General features: G+C 42.8%; 1 protein-coding gene across 6 annotated transcripts in view; it reads right to left on the bottom strand.

Moving 5' to 3' along the window:
- Window positions 1–20,642, bottom strand: part of Pibf1 (progesterone immunomodulatory binding factor 1) — a 161,362-nt gene that overhangs the window by 18,967 nt on the left and 121,753 nt on the right. For all 6 annotated transcript variants that reach the window (XR_007592168.1, XM_050144590.1, XM_050144594.1 and 3 more), the window contains one exon: window positions 15,487–15,571. Coding sequence is in view for 5 of the 6 variants with exons in the window: in XM_050144590.1 (XP_050000547.1) it covers window positions 15,487–15,571 (85 nt within the window). In the remaining variant the exon portion in view is untranslated. The remainder of the gene's footprint in view (window positions 1–15,486; window positions 15,572–20,642) is intronic.

The following is a 20,642-nucleotide window of genomic DNA, read 5'->3' as shown; positions in this document are numbered from 1 at the left end:
CTCTCTCTCTCTCTCTCTCTCTCTCTCTCTCTCTCTCTCTCTCTCTCTCTCTCTCTCTCTCAAGATAGGGTTTTTCTGTAGCTTTGGACCCTGTCCTGGAACTCAGTTGGTAGACCAGGCTGGCCTTGAACTCATGAAAATCCCTCCCGAGTGCAGGAATTATAAGTGTGTGCCACCACTGCCCGGCTCATTTTTTTTTTCTTTTGAAGAAAGAAATTTGATTGCTGGCTGGGCATGGTGACATACAACTTTGTTCCAGTACTTAGGAAGTGGAGATAGGAGACCAGGAGTCAAGGTAATTCACGGCTTCAGACCTCCGCATTACCTGCCTAGCATATGCAAGGTCTTGAGTGGGCTCCCTACCCTGTCCATGTAAATTTAATTAAAATTTATTTATTCCAGACTGAGTGTGGTGGCACACACCTTTAATCCTAGCACTGGCAGGTGGATTTCTGGTCAATTTCGAGGTCAATCTGGTCTACAGGGCTGGTTCCAGGACAGCTGGGGCTATATAATAGCCCCCCCTAATCTTTTTTTTTTCAATGTGTAGCCCAGGCTAAGCCCAGGCTGGCCTCGAACTCATGATCCTCCTGCCTCTGCCTCCTTCAGCAAATCCTACCGGCGTGCGCCATCACAACCGGCCCCCCCAATCTTAAGAAAGTTACATATCCCATATCCTAAGAGTCTAGTAGGAATTCTAAGTTACAAAAGGAAGTAACAGGCAAAATAGCTTTTATATGGCAAAGCGTCGGAAGACAGCATTGGCGCTGCCATGGCAAACTGTGCTTCAGGATTCTTCAGCCCACGCTCTACCAACTTCCTCTTAGCGCTGGCTGTGCGTCTCAGCAGTGTATGCAAGGAGGTGGAGGAAAGAGGGGACAGGGGTTAGCATCCACTGAATACTGACAACGTGCCAGGCTTCGTGTTGTCTATCATGTAAAATTTAATTTTGTTCTTCGTATAAAGAGAAGTAGATACGATCTCAGGTTCTAAAATGAGGATTAGTAGGCTGGAGAAGTCTAGTCAAATTCAGATTCTGAGAAATCAACATCCAAACGCAGGCCTGTTGGGTTCAGAGTGTCTGTTATGTACACAATAATAGGAGGTCTTCTGATACACAACACCAGGCTTGAAAGGTAGCTTCGAGTTATTTAACCCAGACACAACTGAATACCCCCTCTCCCACACTGTTTACATGTACTGAGTTATCCTATTGTAGTCCACAAATATGGACAGTTATTATGAGACATTAAAATAAAAAGTCAAAGACCAGACAGGCATGATAGCCCACACCTTTAACCTCAGCACTCAGGAAGCAGAGACAGGTGGATCTCTGTGAGTTCAAGACCAGTCCAGGATACAGAGTGAGCTCCAGGACAGAATTACATAATAGAGAGATGCTCTTTCTCGTTCATCCCCCACCCCCAAAAGCCAATTACCAAGAAGAGAGAAAGGAAAAAATTGCAATCAAGACAGGAAGTGGCAGCTATGGTTGAGAGCCTGAATGGACCCGAATCTCCATATGCACTGTTTATATAAAAGGTTTGAGCTAAGTAATGAAACTGGCTTGTTCTAAAATATAGTAGAACTATATAAGCATTTCCACTGAAAATAGGAGGTATGAATCTAGCCAGTTCTAGAGCATAATCCCAAGTTTCTGCCATTTTGGTAGAAAAACAGTGCTCATAATTTTTGCTTAGTTTTAATTTTAGTTTTTCATTTAGTCCTGACTTGAACCCAATGAAGTGTATTATGGTTATTTTGTAGCTGAATAAATGTTAAAGACCAAACAAACAAACAAATAAATAAATAAGATGCCAGGCAACGGTGGCACACGCCTTTAATCCCAGCACTCGGGAGGCAGGCAGATCTCTGTGAGTTTGGGGCCAGCCTAATCTACAAGAGCTAGTTCCAGAACAGGCGCCAAAGCTATAGAGAAACCTTGTCTCGAAAAAAACCAATAAACAAACAAACAAATAAAAAAAGACATCTCCTCTGACCATATGGCCACTAGCTCAGGCTTAAAAAATAAAGACAAATTAACTATATCAATTTAGCTTTTCTCTAGTGAGCTACTAAAATGACCCCAAATCAATACCCCCTACCTAACAAGAGCCAAACGAAGTCAAGCATGGAAGGCATCTCTGGCCTTGGATGAGCCACTTCCTTTGAACTGCTTGTTGCTCTTTCTGCTGTATCTTTTCTGAGCACCCCAGTTCATCCACCTCTTAGGCGAGAGTAGCAATGTTTAATCATCTTGCTTTTGCTAGATTGTCTCCTAGTAGGATGTCTTAGCCTCTGGCTAACTAAGGTCTGGACCTCCTTATTCTAATGTTCTGAGATGACAGGAATGATGTGTGGGGCTATATTCTGCACATGACTGAGACGTCACCGAGAATTCCAGTGTCCGGTTGAGTGACAGTCAACGAGAGGTGTCTGGGCTGTTGTCACAGTCTTTGGGACCTAACTAACCAGAAACTTCCTTTTTGGAGCCTAGATGACTTTCGGGTCACTTTCACCAGAGATGGTGGTAGAGGATGCTAAAATAAATACACTGAAGTCTGAAGATAGTGGGGTGTGGACACGCTGAAGGGTGAACACACCAAACCAAGAACATACTGAAGTATGTATATAGTATATAGAAGTATGTATACCATGAATTATGGACATACCAAAATATAAGTATACTGGACACACCAAAATATGGACACACCGAGAAGTATGGACACATTAAACAAGTGTGGACATGATGAAATATGAAAACCCTGAATATGGACACATTTAAGAACAGACATATTGAAGTGTGACCACAACTAAGAGTAAACATGCTGTATGTAAGACATATGGACACACTGAAGTGTGAACATGCCGAAGAGTAAGCATGCTGTATGGGAGAAGTGTGGACACACAGGACATATGGACACACTGAAGTAGCTTCTGATAAAATCTGCTGCCATTGCTACTTTGCTTGGCCTGTCCTAAACACTATTCATTTAGTTGCTCTCTACTTTCTGGTCTTCACTATTCTGGCAAAATCTACTAGATGTTTTTTTCCTCTGTGGTTCATAATCAGTATGACTATGAATAATACTTTAGCTATTAAACCCGATTCTCCATTGTGAGAACTGTATTTCAGAATGCAGCCTACTTCAGGGCACATGCTGCCTCTGAGTTCTAGTCCAGACATTCCATTCTTCTCTTAGTTTTATTTATTTTTTTAAAAATATTTTTATGGTTTAAACTTTATTTCATGTGCATTGGTGTGAATTTGTCAGATTCCCCTGCAACTGGATCTTCAGAGAGTTGTGAGCTGCCATGTGGGTGCTGGGAATTGAACCCGGGTCCTCTGGAAGAGCAGTCAGTGCTTTTAACCACTGAGCCATATCTCCAGCCCCCTCTTCTCTTAGTTTTAGCGTCTTGATATGTGAGTAACAAGATCAATGGCCTGATAAGTGTACATTGAAATATCAAAAACACGGTTAATTCTGACCATAACCTAATATCACTGCTAGTATTTTCTCTTGGCTACTGCATATTTCAAGAGACTTAGAGCTTTTTAGGTGTGTAGTGTGTGTGTGTCCTATGTCCTGGAGTTCTTTGATTTGTCATAAGTGGAAATTTCCTGAAACTCAATAAGCCTCTCTGCCAATACAATAATCCGAACCAGACCAAATCAAACTGACTTAGAAAAATACCAGGTTTAATAGATACCAATGTTCCCGGATGGCTTTCCAGCCTCCCAGAGAGGAGACAGGAAAGGAAGACTGGAAAACCACGTGTTTATTCTCTGGGGGGCAGTTTAAATACCCTGTGGGAGTGTTCTTGAGCATCTCTCGGGAGGGGTCATCATTTGGCAGTTTTCTTGAGGGCTGAGTCTGGACTGAGGTAGCTCCAGGGAAGGGGGCTTGGTCTGGAGCCCCCACCAAAACATCCTAGACTCTTTGGGTATATGGATGCCAGGGGTTGGGGTGAGGCTTCCACTTAAACATTCCAGACTCTTTGAATATGTGGATATCAGGTGCTGGGGTGTGGAGCATCCACCCAAACATCCCAGACTCTTTATTATTATTCTAAGAAAGTCATAAAACTAGAGGGTTAAAAATGATTAGCAAGAGGTTATTTACTGACTTCTTAACAAAGACCAGGGATGGCAAATGCTTAGTGCAGAAGTGTCTGCTCTACGAGCCTGACAGCCCAAGTTTAATCCCCATAACCATGTGGACAGCCTGACACAGCGTGCACACCTGCAAACCCAGCACCCCATGCACGACAAGAGGCACATCTAGGAGGCATGTGCTAGGAAACTTAGGGCCGGCTGGCCTGCAGCATGCAGTACAGCAGAAGTAAGACAGCCAGGCGGAAGGCAGCAGTGCTCCCCGAAATTGTCCTTTGACCTCCATACATGCACACGTCATGTATGTCCCCCCATCCGCTCACAAATCTTAAAAGAAGAAAAGTCAGACAAGTGTACTTACTATTTAAAGAAAATATTTAACAAACTCCTAAAATACAATGGGAATATATATATATATATTTTATTCTTTAAAAACAAAAGACACTCAGAAGTTGACTAATTTCTACAACATATAACAAATATGAAAGTGTGACAGAAAAAGCCAAAAGGGTATTTATACCCAGATAAGCTGTTTTTATGATGACATATTTTATTGCATCACACAAGACAGAGAGCTTTCAAGTGCAGGAGACAGCAAAGATATTTAAGAATTTAAAGGAGGCGATGAAAAGACTAAAGGCAGCGAAACCAGAGCAGAAGAGCTCAGAGATCCTTCTAGGTTCTCTACAGTGTAAACATCATGGTCCCAAAGAATCCAAGTGGCTGGGCATGCTGGTGCGTGTCTGTAATCCCAGCACATCGAGACTGAGGCAGGAGGATGCTAAATGTGATGTCTGCCTAAAATACATAGTGAAGTCCTGTTATAACAAATTCAACTCATGCCACTCAATGCCAATTCAAGGAGAATTAACTCTGAAGCATTGAAAACGGAGATTAAGTTGCTGTTCCTGGGAAATGCGCACAAACCCATCACAGCACTCCTGTGAGGCCAGAGTGCAATGCACGATGGCAAAGGGACTGAGTGGTCAGAAGTATTAACACACGTCCATCAGGCCATAGCCCTGAGACTGACCTGTGTGTGTGTGTCCTCAGTGCTAGGATCACAACATGTGCTACCCTTGGGTTTTTACCCTTGGAGTGCCAGAGACCGACCTCTGCTCTTCAAGCAAGAGGTCTAAGTACTTCACTGATGACGGTATCACCCAAGTCCCTAAATATCAAATATGGTTTAGAAAAAGATGCCTACTTTTTGGGGAGGGTAAATTTTAGGTTATTGTTATTATTTGGTGGTGGGGGTCAAACCTACGGTTTCATGGACACTAGGCAAGTGCACTGCAGTGCAGTGTGAGGTCTAACTAAGCAGCTTAGGCTGGCCTCGAACTCATTCTGCAATCCATGCAGGCCCTGAACTTGCAATCCTCTTGTCAATCGTCTTGAGCAGCTGGGCCTTCAGGCCTGTGCCGGCAGTCATGAACAAAAAGATTCAACTTTTGAGTTTTAGAAGGAATACACAAAAGGCTTGCCTTTCCCCTGACTCTTAGCCCTGTCTACTTTGTTAGAAGCAAGCTGTAACTGTCTCGGAGTGGGACAGGGAGTACAATATCCTTGACTTGAAAGCACTTAAAACAGCACAGAAGAATTTATAGTCGTTCCAGATATATTTATCCCTCGAATACCCTCAGTTAGGACTGCACAAAGCTCTACATAGAACAAAATTTCTAAATCTATATCTGGGTTGGCAGTAGCTAGAGTCAGTGCACACGCACTGCTCGGTCTCCTACTCAGAGCTGCCAAGAGAAGGAAACAGCAACAACAGCGAACCCAAACCAGAACAAAGGCAAAACTGAGCAAAAACAACCAAAGTAACCATACAGGCAAACATTAATGCTGTGTGGGTGTGTTTCTATGTTTTCATTATGACGATTCTTTCCTTGAACATTCATTTACATTTGTATTTAATTTTTACTGTTTTGCATCTGCTTTACCGCTGACTTAATATTTAACTTGTACAGAGCACCACCACTGCTGATTAGAAATAGACAAACCTGAAAAGCAATCACGTTTTCACTTAAGGAAATATTAGCTTACCTACTTAGTGGTCCCCCCGAGTCATGTCAAGTGTAAAAAAGTAACTGAGAACTGAGTAGGTATGTGAGAAAAAAATGTAAAAAGGTATTCTTAAGAAACTTTCCAAACAGTTAACTATGAACCAAAAAGGTGACACACATTTAGAACTATGCAATCTGTCGGAACCCTTTATGAAGTGGATTGCCTAAGGGGTACTTGGGACGTGAAATGTCCCTGAAATCTTCCGAGAAATCAGAAAGAACATATGGGTTAGACTCCAGGAACATAAACAAACCATCAAAGAATGATAATTATACTGTGACTTCACTTTTCAGAAAGCTGCCTAACTGCAGGGCTTGTTTCCTTCTGCTGGTGATTTGCACTGCCCTAACAAGTGGTTACCTAGGCAAAGGAAGTCAGCCGGTGAGTGTGGCTTTGTACATTCTAAGGGCTTAGTAAGGGGTCCTTCATTAATTCAGGTTAAATACCAACTGAAGTGACCATGGGAAAGTGAACGGGACAGCAGATTGCTAGGTCTCAGAAGCAGATGTCCCCTGCTCTCCAAATGCTAAGTATTCCTCAGAGGCTTGATAAGCAGAGGCTGCTGTTGCTACAGTTATCAGGCCTCGGGTTTTCAGAGGAGCTCTATGCTAGACAAACCTTCCAGACGTGACTATCTAGCAGCTGCTTTTAGATATTTCTTTGAAACTGTTCTAGGATATGGCAGTCTGTACTTTTCCAGTTAAAACGGTACCGGTAATCAGAAAGAGACAGTTTTGGTGGTGGCAGGGCGGGGGGAGGGGGAGGTGAGATACGTATTAAATGCCAGTTACTAAAGCTATTTGATAGCTGGTAGAAAATTACTATGGAGAGAGAGGAACGAGGCACAATGACGGTAATAGACTTTCGAATGGCTACTTACCATGTGCTGAGTGCTGTAGGAAGTAAAGACGTGAAGAGGAACGTGGCACCTTATTGGGCAAGACAGGGGCATAACTGTGCTGGTAGAGGGGTGAGTGCAGACGGGAATCCTAGCAGTAAGGAGGCTCTGCCTGGAACCATGGTGCTTGGAAGGGTGGGCAGTGTGATCAAGGTCAACAACTTGTCTCAGGGGAAAAATATTCAAGTTTTCCTTGTCTAGTTTTGGAGTTTGTGTGTCAAAGAAAAGCATTCAAAAACAGCTTTGAAATCGCATGACAAGAACATTTGTAACCCCCGCGCCCCCATAACACCATCTTTCTCTATTGGTGCGGAAACTGAAGGAAGAGAGTCTTCAGTTAATTTGTTTTTCTTGAGAATGTCTCACTAGGCAGCCTTATTGACCCTGAATTTGCAACCCTCCTGATTTAGTCTTCTGAGCAGGAGATTTACAGGCCATGCCAACCACAGTTGACTCGAACCCATGTCTTGTTTATCTGACTGTTAGCATTCTTTTAAAAACTCTATTTTAAAATGTAAGGTAAAGAATATAAACACAACCTTACACTTACAGTTTCTGTTTCAGATAGGAACACTCTGTAGACCAGGCTTACCTCAAATTCCCTAGCCCAGGCTGTCCCTGAGCTCCTAACCTTCTCTATTTCTCAAGTGCTGGCATCACAGACATACCTCAACACGTGTGGCCCAGTTTACAGTCAGGGCAAGGAAGAATGTACAGACAGTTTCAGCAGGGCAGAAGGCAGAAGGCAGTCAATGCCAACTGTCCATTGTCTTCACAATTATACCTAGCGAGCCGAGTGCTGCTGGAGAAACAGGACACAGACTAACATAACAGTACTATAAATACATAGTAACACTTCAGCATGGCAAGTCTTTTATGCTGCTGTAACTAACACACAACATTCCTTTGTTATGCAGCTATTTAACAATTCTCTTTTCTTTAAAACTCATACACTATTGTGTCTTTTCCATTACAAAACCTCATCAGAAGCAGGCTGTGGACTGGCAAGACAGCTTAGCAGGTAAAGGCGGCCTCTCTCTCTCTCTCTCTCTCTCTCTCTCTCTCTCTCTCTCTCTCTCTCTCTCTCTCTCTCTCTCTCTCTCTTTTCTTCAAGACAGGCTTTCTCTGTAGCTTTGAAGACTGTCCTGGAACTAGCACTGTAGACCAGACTGGCCTTGAACCCACAGAGATCCTCCTACCTCTGCCTCCCAAGTGCTGGGATTAAAGGTGAGCGAGCGCCATCACTACCCGGGCTCAGGTGAAGCCTCTTAACTCCAGGTTAATGCCCTGAGTTTGAGCCCTAGGACTCACATCCACAAAATTGTTCTTTGACCTCCGAATGCATGCTATGTGCTCCTGTTCCAACATAAGTGTTTCTAAGAAAGAGGCTGAGTGTGGTGCATGTAACCCTACAACTCAGAAGCTGTCTCAAAACCAGGCCACCCTGAGCTATATATAATAAAGAGTTCTAGGGTAGCCTGGGTTAGAGAGAGATCCTGTCTCAAAACCAAACTGAAACAAAGTGTCATTAGACAGGAGCTTCTTAAACTCTCACTATCTGTTATGGTTTGGACGAATGTCCCTCAAAGGTCCACATGTTTCAATGCTTGGCTTTGGGGTATGAGAGATGGAAGGTCTTTGAAGCCAGGGGTAGTGGGGGTTGCTTAGGTTAGTGAGGAGTGTCTCAGAAAAGGATAGTGGGACCCTGGCTCTTTTCCTTCCACTCTTTCACTTCCTGGCCATGAGGTGTGAGTGGTTTTGCTTTGAATTAACTCCCACCACGGCATGCTGCCTTGCCAAGGGCTCAAAAGCAATGGAATGAATTTACCATGGCTACATCTTCTAAAACTGTGAGCCTAGCCCAAATGAGCACTTTCCTTCATAAACTGGCTATCTCAGGCATTTGTTACAGAGACGGAAAGCCATACCCATAGTCTACAAATGCGCTTTCTCTTCAGAGCAGAAAATGGTGGCAGTCTCTTCTAAAGCCACGTGCAGGCCATGTGCTGACCAAGCCTGACGCTGGCAGTTGCTGTGAGCGCCTCTGCTAACACTGGCGCCTGGTTGCCAACTGCCTCTCAGACTTTTAGCGTCTCTACCTGGCTTCGTCCTGGCACCCAGCTAACTTCCAGCTTGGGGAGATAAAATATCTTTCAATTTTTTTCTTTCTTAGAGACAGGATTGTACTATGTAGCCTAGGCTAGCTTTAAACTTGAAATCCTCCTGCTTTGTTTAGCCTCCCAAGTACTAGGATGTCAGATGTGCGTCTCACACCAGCTGAGACACCGTTTCCTCTGCCCCATAGTTGGACCTTGTACCACACACTCTTACTCACTGGTCTCAAGGCTTGCCTATTTTCCCTTCTGCCTTTCTGTTTATCTCAGTGCGATTTGCCTGTTGGTGCCTTTTTTTTTTTTTTTTTTTTGAGACAGGGTTTCTCTCTGTAACAGTCCTGGCTGCCCTGGAACTCACTTTGTTGACCAGGATGGTGTGGACTCACTGAGATCCACCTTCCTCCACAGTTTATTCTCCCTACCTCCCGCAGGTTTCTCTGTGCAGCCTGACGTCCTGCATCTGCTGGCCTCCGCCTTCAGAGTGCTGGGACTAAAGGCGTGCCCCGGCCACAGTTCATTAATGCTGTGGTCTGGTGAGGTGGGCTGCTGCTCCACTGAGGTATTTTCTAATGTACACACATGTGGCTGCTGTTTCCACTTGCCTAGCTGCCTTGTAAAAGTGAGCACTTTTTGGTTTTGTTTTTTGTTTGTTTGAGATAGGGTCTCAATACATAGAACTCACAGCCATCTACCTTCCTCTGCTTCTTGTGTGCTGGAATTAAAGGCATCGACCATCATTTTGCCATTTCTTTCCCTTAGTTTTCTTTCTTCCTTCCTTTCTTTTTTTTTTAAGACTTGATCGTACTACGTGGTCCAGGCTGGCCCCAAACTCAATATGTAGCCCTTGCTGGTGCTGAACTCTTCCATTCTTCTGGCTCAGATTCTTAGGAACTAGGATTGTAGGTATGTGCCACCATGGCCAGCTAACACACTGGCACTTCACAACTACTGAGTGGACAGCTGCCTTCTGTAGGGGATGATGTCACGGAGGGTGACATCATGGTGGACAGGAAGCAGCCCAGAGTCTGGCCTGACCTGCTGACGGTAAGCACGCATGCTGACACAGTCCTGGTCCCGCAGTGGCTTTGCCTGTGCTTTCTCAGCTCCCCTTTCTTCTGATGCTCTTCACGGTTCACTGTGTGAGCTGCCTTCCACACGAGTGTTTCTCTCGACCCTGTCACACTGCTTTTGTTCTCATCTATACACTCTCATGAGTTAATCTATTCCCATGTTAAAATAATGCTATTGGGGGGGGGCAGTGGTGCAGGCTTTTAATCTCAGCACTCGGGAGGCAGAGGCAGGTGGATCTCCCGGTTTGAGGCCAGCCTGGTCTACAGAGTGAGTTCCAGGGCAGCCAGGGCTACACAGAAAAACCCTGTCTTGAAAAAAAGAGGACAGATACAATGCGTTCACCCACAGGGCTTCCAATGTCCAGTTACTGCTAAGACTAACAGCAAATAGTCAGTTTGGTTCCTTCGGCTTCTTTTTGAAAAACTTAACTGTTTAAGGTTTTTATTTTATTTGTTCCATCAAGTATCAATCTTTGTGCAAGTGAAGACATTTAAGAGTAAAACAGATTGTAATCTACTGGAAATAGAAAAGGGTATTGTATGGCATCAAGAACAAAAGAAGGGAGAAAGGGCTGTAACTCCCGGATAAGACATTCAGCTATGAGGGTTTTTGGCAACTAAGATAAAAATGAAGCACATTGAATTACACAGTTTTCATTTTCTGACACAACATAAAGATGTAACTTCATCACAGAGGCAAATTGTCCTGGAACTAATGCAAGCAATAACTCATAAGGAGGCTTTCTTTCTTTCCTCCCTCCCTCCCTCCCTCCCTCCCTCCCTCCCTCCCTCCCTCCCTCCTTCCTTCTTCCTGTCTATAAAGCATGGCAGATCTGCTTCACACTGACCACAATCAGTTTCACCTGCACCAGCAGGACCCCGATGACTACCAGTGGACCACAATAAAGACTGAAACACAGAATACACAGCAGCACTTACATTCCTTCAGTAGTCTTACAAAAAGCAAGAGATCATGTTGGATTTTGTACTGATCTCATAACAGCTAAGAGCACAACAATAAATTTGCCTCAATAGAAGGAATTATCTGAGATACCTTGTCTTTTACTGCATTTTAGTTTCACTGAATACAGAAACAAAAAAACAAAAAGGAGAACACAGAATGAAGAGGTTTCTCTATACAGCCTTTGCTGTCCTAGAACTCCCTCTATCCACCTGCCTATCTGCCTGCCTCTGCCTCCCAAGTGCTGGAGTTAAGGTGTGCGCCACTACGCCTGTACTGTATGTGTGTGTGTATGGTTAGGGATAGACACACACAGGATACATATATATGATTTTTCAAGACAGGGTTTCTCTGTGTAATAGCTCTGACTGTCCTGGAACTTGTTCTGTAGAAAAGGTTGGCCTCAAACCCACAGGGATCACCTGCCTCCCTGCCTCCAGAATGCTGGGATTAAGGGCGTGTGCTCCATTGCCAGGCTCCAGTATACATTTTTATAACACTAACTCAGAAAATGAAACTTTGTATGATCAGACTCCAGATGTTTTAGAAATGACAATTTGGAACTGCCCTACTTGGTGCTTTTTTCATTTACCAGCAATTGTCAGCATGTGACTTGGATTTAGCTCCCGTTCCAAACACGTACAGCCATTGCGCGAGAGAACTCAGTAGTCTGCTAAAGGCTGGAGCTGGAACCCTAACTCAGAACAGGATCTGAGGGACTTTAAAGTGTTCATTTGCTTCCTATCTGAACCACTAACTTAAGCTTTTGGAATTTAGCTGGTGAAAACCATGATTTACTTAAGTGATACCCCAGGGCCTTGAAGGAGCGTAACAAGCCAGGAGCCTTGGTTGCCTTTAGTTAGGTTTTTGTCACTGGGACAAAATGCCTGAGGAAACAACTGAAGGGAAGATGGATTATTTCAGTTCACAGCTTTTTAGTTATTATTTGGACTCATGAGTAATGTAGCTTTAAGTTTGATGTATAAAATGTATAAATACAATTGCTTTTATAATTTTCAAAGTGTAGCATAATCTTTTAGAATTAAATGAGACTTGCCATTCTGAAAAGAAAACGTCTTATACAGCTTTACGATGGAAAAGAAATCTTCGGTTATGATCCCTTAACTATTCATATTTAAAAACACACTCGGGCTAACTCAGGTGCTCATAGTGAAGAAACAATTGCTGGGAGGCAGAATTCTAGGGCATAAGTGATGGCTGTACTGATGGAGATGGCCCAGAGTGAAAGACAGAAAGAAGAAAGACTGAGGATCTGCCAAGGAGCTTTCCCTTGTTCTGCCATCTGTTCCTGAAGGGCTTATCTACCTCCAGTCTCTTCTAATCTGCAGTCCAGAGGCTTGAGATAGAGCTCACCTGAAAGCTCGCCTAGCACGGATGAAGTCCGAGTTTCGTCTCAGGATAATGGTAGACGTATCTTGAAATCTTAGTACTTGGTAGGTGGAGGTAGGAGGCTCACAAGTTCAAGGTTTGGCTACACAGTGAATTTGTGGCTAATCTGGGTTACATAAGACTGTATTAAAAAGCAAAGGGAGGGGGCTGAGATGGCTCAGTGGTTAAGTGGCTGTTCTTCTAGAGGTCCAGAGTTCAATTCCCAGCAGACACATGGCTCACATCCATCTGTAATGAGATCTGGTGCCCTCTTCTGACATGTAGTCAAGTAAATATTTAAAAAAGAAAGAGAGTGAGAGAGAGAAGGAGGAGGAGGAGGAGGAGGAGGAAGAAGAGGAGGAGGAGGAAGAAGAGGAGGAGGAGCAGGAGGAGGGCTGAGCAAGCCGTGAGAAGCACAAACAGCAGCTCTCCATAGCCTCTGAATCAATTCCTCCCTTCTGAGATCCTGCCCTATTTGAGTTCCTGCCCTGACAATGCTGAAGGGTTAGCCAAATAAACCCTTTCCTCCCCAGTTTTCTAAATAAATAAATAAATAAAAATTAAAAAAAATTAAAAAAAGCAAGGGGAAAATATCAATTCAGTGAGTTTCACTATTTAGCACAGCCTCCGCCTCAGCATCTAGAGTGCTGTCTCAAGGCAAGCTTTGTCATGATTGCCCCCGCTTGACTCTTCTACCATGGCAGAAGAAGATATAAAAGATACCTCTAAGAGAATTCACCCCCAAAGCCATTTCTTTTTTTCTTGAATATGATTTTAATTTATGTGTATGTGTGTGCCTGCTTGTGAATCATATACATGCCGTTGTCCACAGGAGCCAGATGTTGTTACAACTCTTAGAGCCAAGCCCAGGGTGCAACTGAGTGGTCTCTCCAGCCCTTCCCCTATTTCTAGTGAGGACAACCTTCCAGCCGCCCCCCACCACTTCTAGGACGGGCACCTCTGAAATGTTTCTCGCGACAGTCCCCCAGTCAATCTCTCTCCCCAATATTCTCTCAGTGATTCCATCCCAAACAGTTGACACACTGTTCCAGACCAGAAAACGACGTTAGTAGTCTCATAAATCAGGGATTTCTCTTGAAATGTGATATTTTAGAAATGAAATGATAGAAATGTGACCGGAAGAAGCAAAGATTACGACAGTACGCTGGAAAATGCTCTGGACTGATACACTACACTAAGGACTACCAACCGCCGGGGAGGACCAGCTCCAGGCCCTCCCTTCACTACCAACCGCCGGGGAGGACCAGCTCTAGGCCCTCCCATCACTACCAACCGCCGGGGAGGACCAGCTCTAGGCCCTCCTATCACTACCAACCGCTGGGGAGGACCAGCTCCAGGCCCTCCCATCACTGTCAGCGCTGGGGAGGACCAGCTGTGAACTGCACATAGGTGCTGAGAATTGAACCCAGGTCTTCCAGAAGAATAGCCAGTGCTCATAACTACTGAGCCATCTCTCCAGCCCAATAATGTGTTTTAAAATGTAACAACAGATGACAAAAATCATCAAATAGCTATAAAATTATAACTAGTATATTACATTGCAATATTAATATAAGAGTAAATTAAAAAATTAAAAGTAGCATAGCATGACTCAAATAGCTATCAACTGGCAAATGAACTAGTAGACTGTGTTGAAGCCATATAACATGATATAAATACTCAGTAAAGCGAAAAAAGCCAGGTGTAAAAGGCTACATGTTGCTAATTTAATTTATATGATTTTCTATAAAAGGTCAAACTACAGGTAAAGAAAATAGGGAAGTTAACGTCAAGGCACAGGACGGGGGAAAAAAGGAAGCCACCTCAAAGGAGGCATGAGAGAGTTTTGGGGGTGATGAGGTTATTTTACATATTGATGGTGGTAATAATAATATTCAAAAGAAACAAGAGAAATTAATGTCCTCAAAGTTGAATCATACTGTTTATATATCTTTTTTTTTTTTTTTGAGGTAGGGGCGCATGCATCTCAGGCTAACCTCAAACTTACTATGTAGGCAACCTTGAACTTCTGACCTTCTTGTTTCTCTTGGCTGGCTGCCTAAATGATAGGTGCTCAGCTTTATTTGGTACTTGGAATGAACCCAAGGCCTTGTGCATGCCAGGTAAGCAGGCTATCAACTGAGCTATATACCTGGCCCTGTTTATATTATCTAATAAATATGATTTAAAGCACAAAATAATCAGCTAGCACGAACTGGACTAGATAGATTTAAAAAGAGAGGAAGGGTGGAAGGAAGGGTGGGCGGTCTGGGGAAGAGTGAAACAGTAGGTTGAGAGGTGGGGGGATCTGAGGGAACGGGATGAATGTCATTAAAATATACTGCATGAAAGTTTATAATAAAGTTTATAAATTAAAAAATTAAAATTTCAAAGAATTAAAAACATTTGGCGAGCAACAATTAAAAAATATAAAAGAGCCTTACAAATCTGCCCATGGTGGTGCACACCCAGAATCCTGGCACTTAGGAGCTGAAGGAGGGGAAAGAGCTCATAGCTGTCTTGGCTAGAGCTGGAGGGCAGCCTCAGGCATGGGAGACCCACCGCCAAAGCCCTTGAATTAAAGTCCACTATTGCACAGGAGGACTGAGCGCACGGTGACAGGTGAGACAGGGCACACTGAAGAAACTTAATGTCTTATGGTAGAAACAAATAAAGCAGGTAGTGGACACACAATGTGAAAATCAGTGACGGAGATGGAAGGAAAGGCATTCCAGTAACGAGAGCTAGCTCTAGAAATACAATACATCACAGATCAAATGAGGAACACAGGACCCGGCAGCCAATCATCTTAGCGCAAACATGGATCTGGGAGTGCTCAGGAGGTGAGCACTGCACATGTGGGAAAGTACCTCTCGGTGGTTTAGAAGCTGCTCCAGATCCAGTGCCATTTGATTCTTCGTCTGCAGCAGGGCTGACTTTTCTTTATTTAGATTGCTGGAAAGAAAATAAGTTTTAAAAAGTGACCATGCTGTGTGAGTTAAGAGACAGTAAACACAAAGAATAAACATACATTTGGTGGTCTGAACTGGAGACACATGGGGTTTGTAGTCCAGACACAGCAGAGCAGATACTGTAATGTTAACTGAGCGAGTGGCTCAGTTATTGTGTAAGAGGCGTGTGACAGCGCGACTATCCTGCCTGTGTCGGCACACATCAGTGTTCCCCACTGCTCACTCCTGAAATGCTACAAGGAGGTAGGAAGGAAGAAGATGTGTACACACACACACACACACACACACACACACACACGGACATATTACAACACAGGGCATTAGAAGTCAAATGGAAGCATTTATCCCTAGAACTTACAGTGGTTTTTAACTTGTCACATAGGAAAATTTTGAAGGACATAATTTAAATAAATCAGTCTTCTCTAAACTTTGCAAAATAAATTTGTCTCCAAATTCTTAGTTCAGTATTAAATTTCTATGACTACATTGTGATTTTCTCATTGGTAAGTTCTGATTTATGATAGAGTCCCCTGTAAGATCATAATAATCCTAAGAAATGATGGTGAACTGCTTTATACTATCTGTAATTTTACTATTTGGTATACAGAAATTAATGGGAAGAATCAGATGAAATAGTCTATATAATGTCATTTGTAAAAAAAAATCTATGTGACCAGCTCTGTAAGAATTGAGAAAAGCAATAATAAATCAAAATAGCTCAGTTTCTCAAATGTTGAGACAAAAATCTGTGAGGGTGAAGTTAATGAGAAGCATTTTGTTGCAAGACATCTTCAAGTTAGTTAACAAAAAGTCACCAATTACAAAAATATTAGAAGATTTTTTTTAACTTAAATATAATGAGCACTCTGGAAGAACTGGCGAGCCCAAGGACTCAAAAAGAAAACATCCCATCTCCTCCCATGAAGTCAGCTTCCCTGCGAAGCACCTGTCTGAGGAGAGCAGGGCAGGTCTGTCTGTTTCCTACTGTGCCATTCACTCAGCTGTGCAGCCTGTAGCAGAAGAGGTTTCCACATCTGTAGAAGCGTAAGCTCCTCATGTATGTCAGAGGCTATGTGAATTACCTGGTGAATGATTACATAAAGTGCTGAACACATAAAACCCTACATAAATGCTGCACACCATTACTAACTGAGATGAAAAACAGGCTTCAGAGGAAAACAGTAATTAAATGCCAATAAAGGCGAGCAGCTCAGCAGAAAAACAAACTGACATGCAGTGGTAGGCGCCAGGGATCCTACTAAGCTGAGCAGCTGAAAAGAACAAAATGGTGTCCAGGACAAAGTGCCACGTTCCACCAGGCTCGAAGGCATGGCAAGCATCAGATGCTTCTGAAATGCTTAAATTCAAAGCTATTTGTATTTCATCTTAAGATGTGCACTCCTCAAAATGAAAGTCAAGTCCCATAAACAGAACTAGGTCTTTTCAAGGAGTGTTTAGGTTAAATGTAAGTAATACATACACAATTGCTCATGTGCAGTGTGCGCTCTCTCTCTCTCTCTCTCTCTCTCTCTCTCTCTCTCTCTCTGTCTCTCTCTCTGTCTCTCTCTCTCTCTGTTTCTCTCTCTAACACCAACAAACCCATTAAATAAAATACAGTGCAATGGGAATGGAATGTTGGAGCAATTAAAGGATTCTGACCGGATATTCTCTAGAAAAGCTTTGGCTATAGTATTTAACTCTTCAAGAATAAAGCAAGTGTTCTACAGTTAAGCAGAAAACAGGCACACACTATGGAATCCAGGCTGGGTGGATAACACAAAAAAATAACTGTGCCGTCTGAAAGAGAGCAGTTTACCACACGTACCATGGCTGCTCCAGACCACATTTCTGTGACCGGAAGACCTGGGATATACTTTCAAAGTCTTAGCCTTTGCTATGACATATCTAATTCACAAGGGACACTACTTTTAACATGGGAATTTATAAAACTCCATGTGATGACTGTTAAATCCACAATCCTGATATTATGTACTTTCTCAGCAGAAATCTAGTCTTCATAAAGACATAGTTTATAACAATGGAAACTTACTTTTAAAAATATAAAGCTTCCAAGTGTGACTCATAAAGCTAGAAAACAAACCCCCTTCTGAGCACGTCTATCTTGAATGTTATATTACACCCATAATTGTTCAATTCGCTGTTAATTATTACTTAGGAATTCATGTTTATGGCTCTGCTTCACCTGCTATATGAAAACATATTCCTGATATATTGTACCTTAACTTCCTGGATCAATATACTCTGGCTTAGCCTGTGAGAGAAGGTAACAATGTAATCTTTTCTTCTCTGACTACTAGTTAAGAGTAAACCGAGAACTGACAGAGGGAAAGAAAGCTTATGCTAATTATTCTCTTTCCCTGCTCCCCACAGACCCAAAGTAGAGATCACTCTGGACTTTCCAGACTGACTGTCTCCTGTGCGCGGTGGAGGGTTAACGTACTACTTTTAGACTAGATTACTACTTTAATGACAGGGGAATTCAAAGCAGTTACTAGCAACATCTTACAGTGAGCGTTCCGGCAGCTTCTGATGATTTTATTTCAGCACATATTGATTCTAACCTTCCTGGATACTAAGTGTACTGTATAGATAGGTCTGGCAGTGTGGCGTGGCACATTGGTATTGTGCTTGACTGAATAAATTGTATAACTTGCAAGGGTTAGCAACAGTACGAATGGCATTGTTTAATTTTAAAAGAAAATAATTCATTTCCGCAGTTCTTTTGATTGTTAAGGTCTCATGTATCCCAGGTTGGCCTAACACTCATACACAGCTGAGGATGACCATAAACAACCTTATTAACTTGTATGTGTGGAGGCATGTGTGTTCTAAGGGCCAGTGTACACGCCAATGTGGAGACCACACGAAGATAGAAGGTTTCCTCTTCTACCATTCTGCCTTATTCCCTTGGGATTGTCTTTTACTGAATCTGGAGCTAGGCTGGCAGCCAGCAAGCCCCAGTGACCCCACTTTCTGCCTTACAGGTGTGTGTGGCCACATCAAGCCTTTCCAGTTGTTTTTAAGTGGGTGCTGGGCCCTGAACTCAAGTCTTCATGTTCACACAGCAAGTCTTCTTCCCCGCCGAGCCAGGCTTGTAAGTGGCTTTTAAATGTCATCACCACTCCTTATTATTCATACACGAAGAGGCAGAGCTTATGACAGAATTCTAATGCCACAATTACACTACTTTGACTTTTCACAATAGATGACAGTTGCTTCACCTTGCAACAAGATATTACATCCAATATTAGTTCAGAATTTATTAAAATATATTATGAATTTATGAAACACCATTTTGGTAATCCAAGCATAGTGGTGTACACCTTCAGTCCCGGCATCAGGAAACAAAGGCAGGTGGATCTGTGAGTGCGAAGGAACCTGGTTTAAGTAGCCAGTTCCAGGACAGCCAGGGTTACAGTGGGACCCTGTTTCAAATAAATATTCTGATAGCTAATTCCACATTGACTTAAGATTACTGTTGCTATAATTATAGCAGTTTTACTTTTTGTCCAAATCCAACATCCTAAGAAATGTTATTTCTCATTTTTAAGATCATTATCGACACACAGATCTGTCAGGAGTCAACGACAACTGCTTAAGAGAGCCTATGATGTTTAGATGTTATGCTATACATATTAAAAACTGTATCTTAATCCTCAGACAACCAAATGAATTAGGTTAACACCACTCCCAGAGATGAAGAGATTGGCTGTGTAGTTCAATATCATCGCCGTTAGTCAAAATGACAATTAAAGTGAACATTAATTTAAATAGAACTAAGGAATTTGTTCCTCAGTAACATGTGGGAAGTGGCCATCATACTTAATAGGGCAGACATGGACATTTTTATTGTTACAGAAAGTTTGATGAGATACTGGATTTACTAATTTGCCCTGTCTGCACTGTACTTACCGAGTCAGCATGCTGCCTCCCTCGGCTTGTACTTCCTCTTACTTCTCTTACTCTTAAATTCTCTGCACACGTGTGTGAGCTGTGTAGGGTGTGTGAACATGTGAGCGCGGGTAACTGCAGAAACTAGAGGGGGAGGGTACCCTAGGGTGGGAGCACAGGCAGTGGAGCTACCACGTGCACGTGCGGGTGCTGGAAAGTGAACTCTGGTGTTCTCTGCGAGCGCAATACTGCTTTACTCCCAACCACCTACTCGTTTCTCCTGCCTGTCCAGTCTGCCCTTAAGAGGCTTTTTTAAAAACAAACAAACAAACAAACAAAAAACAAGTTTATTGGATTGGAGAGATGGCTCAGAGGTTTAGAGCACTGAATTCCATTCCCAGCAACCACTTAGTGGCTCACAACCATCTGTAATGAGACCTGGTGCCCTCTTCTGGCCTGCAGGCAGAATATAGGCAGAACACTGCATACATAATAAATAATAAATCTTAAAAAAAACCCAAAATCCCAAGTTTATTACTTTATTAAGGAGTATTTTAAAAGAGGAAAGTATAGTCCTATATATCTGTCACCCAGTTTCAACATTTATCAACTCAAAGTCTTACATTTAATAAACATTCTACTTGATCCCACTTCTCTTTCTTTGTTCTATAGTATTGAGAGAAACTGGCGATTGTCCAGGGCAGGACATAGGGAGGCACTATACTATGATGGCTAAGACTACAGACAGCGACCAGGCAGGAATAAACGGAATCACATGTTCTTGGAGGACAAGCTGCTTACTTTTTCAAGGAATAAATTTATCTATGTAATCTTTTCTAACAGTTACATATTATTTTTTCTGTGTTAAATATTTTTGGCCACTTTAATTTTTCTTTAACTTTTTTATTTATTTTACATACTAACTACAGTTTCCCCTCCCTAGTCTACTCCCAGATACTCACTTCCCCATTCACTCCTCCATCTCCATTAAGAAAGGCGCAGGCTTCCCATGGGCCTGCACAAAGCAAGACACATCAAGTTGAGGCAGGACCATGCTCCTCCTCCTAAATCATGGGCAGGCAAGGCAATCCAGCATGAGGTAAGGTCTTCCAAAACTCACTTTAATTCTTAACAGAATAAGT

This window comes from Alexandromys fortis, unplaced genomic scaffold (assembly GCF_014885135.2).
Source record: "Alexandromys fortis isolate MF-2015 unplaced genomic scaffold, M_Fortis_MF-2015_v1.1 scaffold_43, whole genome shotgun sequence".
NCBI classification, from domain to species: Eukaryota; Metazoa; Chordata; class Mammalia; order Rodentia; family Cricetidae; genus Alexandromys; species Alexandromys fortis.
The sequence above is the reverse complement of the archived record's forward strand: the minus strand, read 5'-3'. Positions and strand labels throughout refer to the sequence as shown.